At 44.7% G+C, this 12,906-nt stretch overlaps 1 protein-coding gene across 1 annotated transcript in view; it reads right to left on the bottom strand.

Annotated features, from left to right (window-relative positions):
- The window catches only part of LOC147615403 (MACPF domain-containing protein CAD1-like), a 59,224-nt gene extending 48,118 nt beyond the window's left edge, over positions 1–11,106 (bottom strand). The window contains exon 1 of the mRNA XM_086779500.1: positions 10,177–11,106. Within this exon, the coding sequence (XP_086635626.1) occupies positions 10,177–10,446 (270 nt within the window). The 5' untranslated portion in view covers positions 10,447–11,106. The remainder of the gene's footprint in view (positions 1–10,176) is intronic.
- Between the last annotated feature and the right edge of the window lie 1,800 nt (positions 11,107–12,906).

Below are 12,906 nucleotides of genomic sequence, written 5' to 3' on the forward strand. Positions count from 1 at the left end.
TGCAAGCCCAAGATCCATGCTGGTCCGGGAATTCACAGTCTGTGGTGAGTTAGTTGCAAGGTTGGGCTTGGAGTAGAAGCATCAGCGATGCCACCAAAGATTAAGACCCACCAGAAGGTTAAAGATGGCGTCCTTCCACTGGGGATAATTGGAGCCATTAAATTTGGAGTCTTTCTCCAACTGGGAAATGGTGAAAGTATTTGAAGCCATCCTCTGTGTGAAAACTCCTCCTCTAAAGCATAAGAAAATGCAGCCTGCTGATCTGAGAAGGCAGGAAAGAGAGAGAGGGTTCAGAAGCAAGAGGGAGGGAATGGGTGGGAAAAAGGTAGAAGAGGCTGTTGATTCAGTAAAAATATGACTGTGGATGAGAACACAGCCAAAAACCAACCACCACTAGCCAAAGCACAAGCTGAGGTGAAAATAGAGGGGTGTCCCTCCCAATGTGCGATGAAAGTTGGGTGGGTGTGGCAACTAGAGGCAGCTCTCCAAAAGAAAATGCAGCCCTTTGTAGGTTGCCCAGGCTGAAAAGGAGAAAAACGCAGCTTGTAGGCTGACCACACAGAAAACGCAGTCTAGAGAGGTTTTTACAGCCCACCTCCTCTGGGAAAAAAATTGTAGGTGCTGTCCAGCAAATCCTCAGTCCTGAACCCACTCTAATACCATGACAAAGTGCCAAACAATGAAAGAGAACTGAAGTTCACAAATACATGATGCACAGGAACTAGAGGAAGATCGTATACATCAAAGGTGGTTGCAAAGCTGGAGTAGGCAGCTCGAGGCACACCGTAGGTGCAGCCAATATCCCAGAATATGCGGAAAATGAGATAACACAACTGGGGGCAAAGCCCATGCTTACATAGCACCTAGAGAGCCCAGTCAACCAGCATAAAGAAGGCCAACTCAGGCATTATGTGGAACACGCCAGAAAAGGCGCTAAAAAATGTGGAAAAAATCCAAAAAAATATGGGAAATTTTCCCAAGCTGGGAGAGGTCTTCCAGAGGTGTAGGAACAACAAGGAAGCCCCTTGAACAGTGGAGATGACCCCTCCAACATCATCCTTCCCTTCCTAGCAACCTTTTTACCGGAAACCTTGCCCGGTCTCCAAATCCGTTGAAGATCCATGCATCTGTTCCATCCTCTCCCTTATCCCTTTATGCCCTATCCTGAACACTTCTCTGGTCTTCTTTTCTTGAGTACTGAGTCTGGCACTCACTCAACCCCTTGAAGGATCATCCTCCCTATGAACCGTTGCTTGAAAACCTTTCTTGATGTGCCCCAAGAGGCACCCAACTCACAAGACTGCCATTCCCCGTTCCACCACCAACCAACCTCCTAGGAACTTCGTGTTCCTTTCCTGTGCACCTTCATCTCGAACTGAATCAATGTTAAGCCTTGCTGAGCCTAATGCTGAAACAATGTTTCCTGGTCCCCACACACCAAAAGATCAAGACTCGGGCGATGCAATAAGGGTGGGTGGGACATGGGTAGCAACGATATCTCAGAACCAACCAGAAGCTCTGATACCAATGTCACATCAGAAGCTCTGGAAGTCTTCTTTCAGTCCTAAACACGATCCTAGACCATGCTTAATGCAATACACATACAGAAGATGGAGAGAAGAGAGAATATACTAAATACTCAACTCTCTCTCTCTCTCTTCTCTCCATCTTCTGTATGTGTATTGCATCAAGCATGTTCCAGGATCGTGTTAAGGTCTGAAAGAGGACTCCTAGAGCTTTCGCATGTGACAGCTCCGAATTCCCACACCACTGTGCAGTGAACTCCAAGTATAGAGTTGAGCTATCTGGCTCCCAAGGTAAACCACTCAGACCGTCTGGTCACTAGGACATCCCGAGAGAAAGAAAGAAAGATATATTAAGCGTCTACTAAAGACCCAATGGACCTATGAGACCAAAGCGATACAATAATGTCCATGGCATATCTCATCATAGAATGGAAAATAAAACAGAAAGAAAACATAAACATAGCTATCTCACTGGGGTGATACAAAACTATCCATGGAAACTCATCATGGAATACTAAGAACATAGAAACATGAGAGCAACACCAGCTCCGAGTAGATGGTATAACACTCTCCAAAATATCAAGCATGGGGCTAATGAGTATGGCTGAGAGGTCTCCCTCAGCTATGTTCGCTCAAGGCCATCTGGTCACTAGGACCGCCCGAGAGTTCATCAATAGTCACTTGGGCCATCTGGTCGCATTGACTGCCCGACTATGAAATCCAATACAGTCATCTCGGCCATCTAGTCGCAATGATCCCCGACTGCGAAGTCCAATACGGTCATCTCGGCCATTTGGTCACTAGTGTTGGGTAGGAGGGAAGCTAGCCTGCACACACACACACACACACACACACACACAACCTCAAGCACAGAGAAACATGAGAGTGCTGGAAAAGATGTACTCAATAATGATATAAAATGAAAGTACAAGTGAGTACTAAAAGGCCTAGGGCAAAGCGCCCAACACACATAAGTGTGTTCACACGGGAAAAAACCTATGTCCAGTCACAGGGAAAAAGTGTCCTTGAGTAAGCTGGGTTCACACCTGAACTAGCTGTGAGTGGACGTGACCAACAAACACCCCTCAAGTGAATGGTGTGAACGGGTAGCAGCAGGGTGATAAAGCTATGAATGCTGCCACAGAAAGAGTGAACTACAGTGCTAATGGAAAAAGCAAGCACTATATGACGGGAAAAAGGAGAATCCCCAATGTCATAGTGCTAATGCTAGAGCACAGTAGTACTAAATGCATCACCAGAAATGCATGGCAAAGATCATGTGGACATCAACTGCATCAAATCAAGAGGCATCGCATAATACCCCCCTGAAGGCAAGTACCAAATGCCAAGCTGAACTGCATGTAATGCACATCAATGCTCTGTAACTACACCAGTGAAGCATAAGAAGAGGTAGCATATATACGCATGTGTAAAGGCAACAGGATCCAGAAGTCATGCCTATGAGACATGCAATGTAAGCTGCAAAAGTGAAACTCATCAATGGAGGATCCGATGAGGGAAAATCAGCAATGGTAGGGCTAATAAAAGTATAAATTCAGCAATGGGAAAAGCTGAAAATGGGGAGAAAAAGTGGGGGCTCGAGGCGGGCATTAGCCAATGCTATGAGAGGGTAGGTAAACTCTCATCGATGCCATGATCAGTGGCATGTATGGCAAGTATAAAGATGCATAATCCCACAGTGAATAATATACATGTGACATGTCAAAACCATGAGAGCAAGCCAACACTGGCCAAGTGTGTAAAAGGCACTCCCAGTAAACATCACATGTGAGAAAGTGACAATGTCAACACTGTAGAAAGAATCCCGCTGCAAGGGAAAACAACATAAAAGGCATCTCCAGTAGACATCACATAAGAGAAAGCGTCTAGCATAGACCAGCATAAGGGTCAACAAGCATAAGTGACCATGAGGCATCACCAACTGCATGTGGGCAAATAGAATCCCCCCCTGAAATGCATCTGCCAGACAATGCATACCATGGAGTACAGACTATAAAGCATAATCATCAAAAGCAATGGCATCAGAAGACATCTTTGCAAGCAATGAAGCTGTAAGGGTCAAGGCTGACACGTGTAGCCAAATTGGCTTGATCTGCACCTGTAGAAGAAGATGCCATCTTCTTCTTTTTTTCACTCTCAATACACTTCCTGCATTCCTCTATGGTGTGTCCTGTTTTCCTGCAGTAGTTACAACGCTTTTTCTTTTTAAGCTTGTCCTCTGTCTTGGGAGGATCTGATGGGCTAGGTTTAGGCCTAGATCTATTCCCAGGAAAGGGAGCAGCCATTGCTGACTCAACAGACATCAAGTTGTTCCTATTGGAACGAGATTGCTCTTCACTGAGCAAGAGAGTCACAAGGTTGTCAAAAGTGACCGCATTAGTAGGTGCATTGCCAGCCAACAACCGCAAAGTAGGTGCAAGAGGACGCTCCTCGGTGCCATCCACATACAGCCATACATTTTTGGCAACCAAAACATGACGCATCATATAAGCCCACATAGGGTAGTTGTCCCCATTGAGCTTGTCCTCTTAAGATAGCATTCCAAAGAGGTCATTATTACTGTTGGCCATGTTAGCACAGCAAATCTGTCACAAGTCACCAAGAGTAGGCAATGCCCAGCAAAATCGTAAGAATGCGGGAGATAAATAGCAGGATTAACCAATGGACTGAAAGGGAACTCCACCACGATAAATACATATGCATGTCCCAAATCTGCAAGTGTCCTGCACGATGATGCAAATCTGTCAAAGTGTCCACAATGGCATACATATACTGCAACAAACCACAAATGTATACATGTGCCGTGAAAAACACAATCAGCTGACACCTGTAAGAGCTGCAAGTGCGCAAATCCTGTAAATCAAAGGTAAATTCGTCGAATGCTCCAAAAATGGTCTCAATGTAGAAAAGCCCTAATTTTTATCTGTGCGATTGTCACCTGTACCAAATGCTGTAATGCCCAAAAATTGGAGGAAATGCCCCAATGCCAACCAAATGTACCTGTAATACCCAAAAAATTGAGGGAAATGCCCCAATGCCAACCAAATGTGCCTGTAATACCCAAAATTACCAGCAAATAGTACCAATTTTTGTAAAATCTCCAAATTTCTGCCAATTTCTGCAAAATCTCCAAATTTCTAGAGCAATTATGCACCAAATCTGCTGAAATCAATGCCAATGTTGCAATTGCAGGCTCAATGGTGAAAAGCCCAAAATTTCAACAGGCAATGTGTGCAATTTCAGGTCAAACCTTGTAGATCTGAAATTTGAAGTTGCTTTGGGCAGAGCAAAGCAGGTACAGTCATACGGTACAAGCGCAGTACGGGCAGTAGGTAGCAGAGCTGATCTAGACAGTACGGTGATGAGGCGGCGCAAATCTGAGGCTATGACGTCGGTAAAGTACGGCGGTGATGGTGCGACAGCAGGTACGGGAGTAAACAGCGGCAGCGCCTTAGCGGCGTCAGATCTGGACGGGCGGTGTCACCATTTGGCCACCCAATTGGTCCACCCGTGCTTTCTTATCATGTATGTACATTGGACTGGTGTCCATGGCAGTTGTATATGCCGGGGATTGATGCCACTCATGTGTTACTGTGGACTTGGCTTTCCGTTGGGACTGGTGCCTCCGTGTACATGCCCGGAAATGCTTGGTGGATTGGTGTTCCATTGGGTCTGGTACCTTGTGTACTTGCCTGGAGCACGTCTATTTTGGTATAGTCTCATGAACGGGGATTGTCCATACCAATGCTACATTGCATAGCATCTTTATGTGCTTTCTTGCAATTGAAATTACATGCTGTTTTCATGCTTGCTTGACCAATGTGTAGTTCCAGGTAAGGGGACGCCCGCCCGCAAACCGTGCGTGTGAAACTGTCTGCGACATAGTTATGTAGCATGTGGCAAGTGGTAAGTATTGGTCATAAACTTGGCCTTAGGAGTTGGCACTAATTTATAAGTGAGTGTGTACACACTTCATTAAGTTTTGGGCGACCAAAACTCACTTATAAATTATAACCAGCCCGGTGTTCACACACACTGATGTCCCGAAGTGGACATAACCCAATGTCCACCGCCCAGACCTTATCCTCTTTGTACAAAGGGAGTAACCAGCCATGTGTCCACTCTAGCTTGCTCCACAAAGCACCTGCCTGTCACCTACAGTGGACAACTCACCACCTCTCTCCTCCTCCTCTCTCTAGAAATTGGCACGTCCTTCATGAGGGCTATTGGGCTGCATTTTCTGCACATTCTCCTTCTACAATATGAAAACAAGAATAAAAACATCACAATGCCTGAATTTGCTGACAATTTCAGCACAAGTGAGCATTCGCAGCATCAAGCACATGCAGGACAACTATGGACAGCCCATAGCACTCCCACATCAGCCTAGGACAACTCAACATCATCATTCTTCCTCCTGTCTGGCTCATAGAGCAAGTCGACCAGCCCTCGAAGTCTATTTTCAGCTGTCAACCAGCCCTCAATAGCCACAGAAGAAAGCGACCAGCATTTGTGCACAAGCCTGCAAACCTCCGGTGTCGGAACTCGGAAGGAAAACTGTCTAGAAGCCCTTGACCAGCTCTTCCTCCCTGTTTTTAACCTCTGTCCAGCCTCTATTCAAGCTGTAAATCCACCAACCATCAGTGGAGAACATGCAGAAGGAGTTGGCTAGCTTCTCCCATGCATCAGGTGAACTTCACTCGCGATGGATGGCTGTAGAAACTTGTCAACAGGCTGAAAACCAGCTGACCAGCCCTCATGCACTTCTGAAAAGCACGTGCCCCCCTCCAATCTGGAGTTTTTTCAATGATAGATGCTCCCCGCTGAAAATAGCCCACACGTGTGCTTTTCTGGTCCAAAAAGGGACGCCTACATGAAGGGGCTCCAAATACTGTCTAGTGCCCGCCTGGTCTTTGACTGCGACGTGTATTAAATAAGTCCTGCTCAATGTGTACTCACTTATAAGTTGTCCGGTCACTTATAAGTGAGTGTGAACCTACATCCATAATTATTAACATGTGAACTCATAAAGCTGTAAATTGAGTTTTTGGGAATACTTACCACCTGCAAAACACATGTACACCACTTGTCAATCCCAAATAGGTGTGCACATACACGTCCACAGGGTGCCCAGGCGTCCCTGGCCCCATGGACAACACAAGCAGAAATCTCAGGCATTGTCCAGGCAAACAAGACAAGTCATCCAAAGATAAAATCAAAGTCATGCACACGCATGAGTGCAATTATATTGGAAGAAACACCCATCTGCTCAGTTGTATCCAATAAAATGTCCAGGGTTCATAATCCTTCCAGAACCTTCCTAAAACATAAATACACAAGATCTCCAAGATAGCTAGTCCCAGAGACTTTCATGATGTCAGGCTTCATGGCCATACAAGTACACCACGTCAGGCCCCACGAGCCACACATGTACTATCATGTCAAGCTACACCAGCTATACATGTACTGTCATGTCAAACTCCATATGCCACACAGACACACCATCTCAAGCTACACCAGCCATACATGTATGTCATGTCAGGCTCCACATGCCACACATGAACAGTAGAAAAATAGAAGCTGTAAGGAATTTTGTGGCATTGTCCTTCTTCTTCATATGCCATAGTTGTTCTCGTCCAATTGTCGGTCCACCGGGAACGTGGGGAGTGTTGGGATCTTCACATGCTTCTCAGCCATCTCAAGCAAGTCTGCCATCTCAAGGGTTCACAAGGTCTTGTGAAGGGAGGGAGGGAGGGTGGGAAAAAAGAAGAGGCTACAAATAATATGCAAGGTGGCTGTCCAACGGTGATGGCCACCTTCTACCCGATCTCCAAGTCCCGAACAGCCCAAACAATCTGCAATCAGCACCTCAAATCAGTAAACCCTGAGCCCTCAACATCCCACTGTCTCCAAGCTTCAAGCCACCTGGGGCTCTGATACCATGTCAGAATGCACAGCGGAAATGAAGACAACTGCTATAGAGAGCAAAATGCAGATGAGAGAGAGAGAGAGAGAGAGAAGCTATGTAACTCTGCTATATACACTCAAGAAAATCCCGGATATGGATATACAACTGGGAAGTGTGGGGGGCAAGGGGCCATTTTATATGGCCCCAGGCGGCTGGTCGGCCAATCTAAAACAGGCCGACAGCAGCATGTGCTCACGACTAGCATCTGGGATGCTCATGACCTGCTCTAAGCCAGTCGGCCAAGTGCATGTAGTCGGCCAGGACACCATATCATAAGTCGGGTAGCAACACTCAGTCGGCCAGCATCAAAAGACAGCCAACAGCCCTCCACACCTCAAGAAAAATGGAAAAAATACATAGAAGTGAGGAAAAATGGGGAAACACCAAAAATGGGTGGGCACACCCACAACACAGGCCCGGGTGTAGTATGCAGACAGGAGATGACTGCTAACAAAGGGAGGGTAGCTAGGGAAGTGGAGGGACCGTCAAAGCCGCTTGTTGAGCTGTACCACACACGAAGAAACCACCTCCAGTTGCTGTCCTTGCTATAAAAACAGCCAACACTCCTCGCGACACTGCTACATAAGCTTGAGGAAGCAAAAAACACAGCACCTTGGCACCCAGCAAGTGAAAACGCAAGAGGTAGGAGCACGGTAAGAGAAAACGCTGACGAAGGAGGACGAGCACGGGAGAACACAGCCATCCAGTTGCTCCAAAAAGTGCAGGAGGAAGGAGGGGAAAGATCGCAAATGAGGCAGCCAGGACCTAGAGCCCTGATACCATGTTAGAGTTACACAATGCGGAAGCAAAACAAAGGAGAGAGGGAGAGAGGGAAAAGAGAGAGAGAGAGAGATCAAACAAAATCAAGTTGTATTATAGCAAAGGGTTTACATGGGCTTATACTTGCCAACAAATAGGCAATGACAATATGCGCTAGGAAATGGATAACCAACAAGAGTGGGGAGGGAGGCCTTTAAATAGGCACGTCACGAAGCCTAACGACCTACAAAGATGTATCCCAACTTGCACCAACTTTAATAAAAGATTTAAACCTACACAAGACCTAGTTCCCACACAACATATGCAATGCACATATTTTAACATGGTTGGCATAGCATTGATCATCATTTAAGTCTTTCGCTGTTAGCATTCATGTCACAATATACAAACTAAGATATCTAAAGTCGTTTACTTAAAAGCAAGATATAAGTCTCCAACAGATCAACCAAGCGAGAAACTCCATATACCAAATTGCTAGGGAGTTGAGTTTGAAGGGAGTGCAAATGGAGTTCAAGTTCCAAGAGTTTCCTTGGATATTGAGTTCCTAGAATGAAAAGAATCGCTATGGTAGAAGTTCCCTAGTAGTTCCCTGGAATAGATGAGTTTCTAAGGAGTTATATGTGAGCCCTTAAGAAATTTTATGCTAATTCCTAAGTTCTTTGTAAGTTCTGTTCTCCCATTTGCCACATGAAATTTCTAAGGGATGTAGCAATCCACATACTTTGCAGCATTCTGCCTACATCAATCATATCAATAGGATTGGCATCCATCAATCAGGCAAAACCATCCTCCTCCTGCAATAGGGAAATTTAGGCAACAAAGGAAGAGTGACTAGGCTGATTAAAACCATTCTACAACACTTCCAACTTCACTTCCCTATCACAGTAAAGTGGCTAACCATCTGCCACCAAGTTGGCAATAGCCCTCCAATCCAGATGGTGGAAGCTTCGGCAGAAAACTTTGATATCTATGTTTACAAGAGCAGGAAGTTTGACAACTAAATAGTGTACCCCAGCTTGATCTGGCTTCTGAAGAGCAGCTGTGAGGCATACGTCATGGACACATACAGAATGACTGACAGCATGGCCATAAGTCACATCCAATTACCAACTCCTTGGAAACATCCCTTCACAAAATCAGTGTGTAATACTGCCACTAGCAAAAGCGAATGTTCTCCACTCTACTCACCTTGCAAAATCAGCTCCACGTTTTGAATCTATGATTAAGTCTTCAAGGTCATCAAAAAAAGTATCTGCAAGACTATGAATGTGCACCAAAGTGATGGTCAAGCTTGCGTCTTCAGTGCTCCCATGGTCAAAGAGCACCACTACCCACCACTTGAGCACCAATTTAAGAGAAACCATCTCGGGTCTTCTTGGTGTCCCAACTCCCCAGCCTGTTTGACTTCAGAGTTTAATTGAGTCGAGGAGAGCAACTCTTTTTCAAGTCTCCCACCTCGTGGCACTTGAAATAACTACTCTTTAAATGGCAATCCATCCCCTCATTGGACAGAAGCCTTTTGTTCAGCACTCCTTGCTTGAGTTGGACTTGTCCTGCTTCTTGCCTTGAGCATGCATAGGGGGTCTAGGTCAACTATGTCAGCATTTTACATACCTGTTACACTAGCAAACACTGCCGCCCTAGTTTGGGACATAGATATCTAAATTACCTTCAAGGCAACTGAACTGGATTCACAAAATGGCACGCTTTACTTTCATATGACAAGGTGGACTCAAGCAGCGGAGTGATTGGTTGGCAACTCTACAAGTCTCAAAGTTGGAGTTCAATGCAGCTATCATACTTTTGAGAGTATACAAACATGTTGCTATTGCAATCCCCGCTAAGAAAACCAGCCAAATTAGCACTCACAGTATGACGCACCTGATTGAAGTCTGATACATCCAAGGAAAGGCGCTTACATTCCTCCGACATTGCCCTGATGTCTGAAGAAACATTGGGAATATACAAACCTTCTGACAACTTGAGATCACTGCAGTGTTCTTCATCAATCTTTAGCAGTCTCGCACCCGGTGCACCCTTGCAGTATAGTAGCCGGATGTCACAGGTCACATCAAAGCCTCTACCTAGCGCTTGCAAAGCATTCAGAGCAGTGGCACGGGCTCCTCTAAATGAAGCGTCATCTTCCGCCATGGCCCAATCATTACTTGTGTTAGAGAGGATGAGAATGGCATGCAGCCAAGAACCCAAGTCTCACTATCGGGTGCAGGTATCTGCTTGTTTGATACAGAGCGCCCTAGTCCTGCTTGCCTTATGGAGAAAATCCTAGTCCTGCTAGTCTGATGAAGAAACACCTGGTCATCTTTTAAACCATAGCTACGCTTGTCTGATGCATTAAAGAAAACCCTAATCCCGCATGTCTGGTGCAGAGAAAACCTAATCCCGTTTGTCTGATGCAGACGAACCCTAATCCCGCTTGTCTGATGCCTGACACCACTTCTTGGGTCAGCTAAACTTTAATCGCAGAAGTTCACAGAAGCTGGGGTTAATCCTAGTCCCGCCTGTTGATGCAGAAAGCTTGAATCCTGCTTGTTCGTACTCCTCCTCACATGAGCACCATCCTTGTCTGCGGACAGCACGAAGCTCCGGCGAGAGCTTGAACCAGGCCTTATCACATAACAAAAATCACAGGTACAGATGAGAAAGGCCAACACCTAACCAGACGAGCAAGATAAAACGGTACACAGGCAGAAGAAACCCTGGAGAGGGGAGATGATCAGGATGCGCAACCGGATAGGTATGGTGCATGAATGTCTATGTATGTGGGGATGTCCGCCAATGTATTTGACTATCGGACCCCAACACCGTTTTCCAATCTAATTAACCTTGAATTCTGACGTCCTTGACTTGTCATAACTGAAAGGACCATTTTCACCCAAAACAAGTCAAAGTCTTCATTCCACACACAGCTGGACGCCCGTGAAGAAAACTAAGCTTCTTCGATTCCCTGCCCATCACATATATTGGAGTGCCCAAAAATCACTTGTGTGTAACAATCTTGCCCAACAATGAGTGCAAATATTACTCTACAATAAGACTTTGACAAGTAACCTCGCTCGTCTTAGCCATGGGACGGGGTATATGTGTAAGCACCCTTAAGACAAGTAATAAAATTTCCCATACCCTACAACATCTCTGTGGAGCATGTTAGTTGGGCAAAACTTTCTTTAAAGTCATACACTTTGATTTCACCTTCGAACACACACACTTCCACGTATGTTCGTACATGAGGAGCTCTAAGGTGAGCTAACAACGCACATTAGATTTAAAAGATGAGCGTCAACATGCTTTAAATGCTTCCCTTTAGTGCTTTAAATGCTTCCCTTTAGTGCTAATCAAACACTACAAATGTTGCAATTAACGTTGTCCACACACGCCCAAGCTTCCCTCCAACTTTCACTCCCTTTCCTCCACCAACACTAACGCACCTCCTTATGTGCATATATTTACTCTGATCTTGGAATGCCTCCATGTTATACCCTTTATACTCTCTCCCCTGTGTTCTCAAAACCATCCTTGCACACCCATCCCCTCCTAATCAACTTTTCGCCATACCCCCTTAAGTGTGCATGTTCCTAATCCTTACTCTCACTTCATGAACATCTCATGACTTTTTTGTAGCTAAAACTCCATCCTTTTTCTTTTTCTTTTTCTTTTTCCTTTTCATTTCATTTTAGGAACACCTCATGACTTGTTTGTAACTAAGACCTCATTCTTTTTACTTTTCCCCACATGTTTAGCTACATACTCTAGCACATCACATTAGCACGCAATATTCATTGTGCTTTGACTATTTCAACTCAAGATCTATAAAGAAGGCGAGCACATTGGTATTCTCTCTCGCATTCATAGTGTGAAAAAATCAAGGAGCTACTTTGTGACTATATGAACAATGTCACCCTAGCATTCATTTCATAGTGTGAAAAAATCAAGGAGCTACTTTGTGACTATATGAACAATGTCACCCTATATATTACATAACATGAACAATGTCACCCTATGTCTTTCATAAGGGTTCTTTCATGGATAGTGTCACCCTATGTCTTTCATAAGGGTTCTTTCGTGGACAATGTCACCCTATGTCTTTCATAAGGGTTCTTTCGTGGGACAACTCTTCTTTAATAAACAAATTCAAAAATTCTTCTTCAATGTTTGAACATTGACTCTCTCCATGTTTGCCATGTGCAAGTATCATCATCACATTCGACATAATCATAAACAAAATGCAACATGGAAGACAACAATGGTAATGTTTTATTTCACTAAAAGTTGTAAGTACAAAAATGACTTTTGCTAATATCTTCAAAACTCTTCAATAAAGAAACCATGAAAGTCCTTTCTCATGAAGAAATTTAAAGTTCCTCTTTAAGGAAACACTTCTTTGCACCACACACATTATGAAAATCAAATAGCTAATATTGAAATATAGACCTCATATGGGTCCAAAGGTGTCTCTTTGTATTTGAAAAAATCCTTAGGGGCCTCTAGGGTGGCTTTAAAAGTCACCCTAGAATGCCCAATATAGACCAACCTAAATATTTGAGGTCACCCTTGATGCTATTGTGACCATGGATCTTTGCAAATTGTGCTCTC

The sequence above is a fragment of the Cibotium barometz genome, chromosome 40 (genome assembly GCF_041138505.1).
Source record: "Cibotium barometz isolate CiBa-2024 chromosome 40, ASM4113850v1, whole genome shotgun sequence".
In the NCBI taxonomy this organism is placed as follows: domain Eukaryota; kingdom Viridiplantae; phylum Streptophyta; class Polypodiopsida; order Cyatheales; family Cibotiaceae; genus Cibotium; species Cibotium barometz.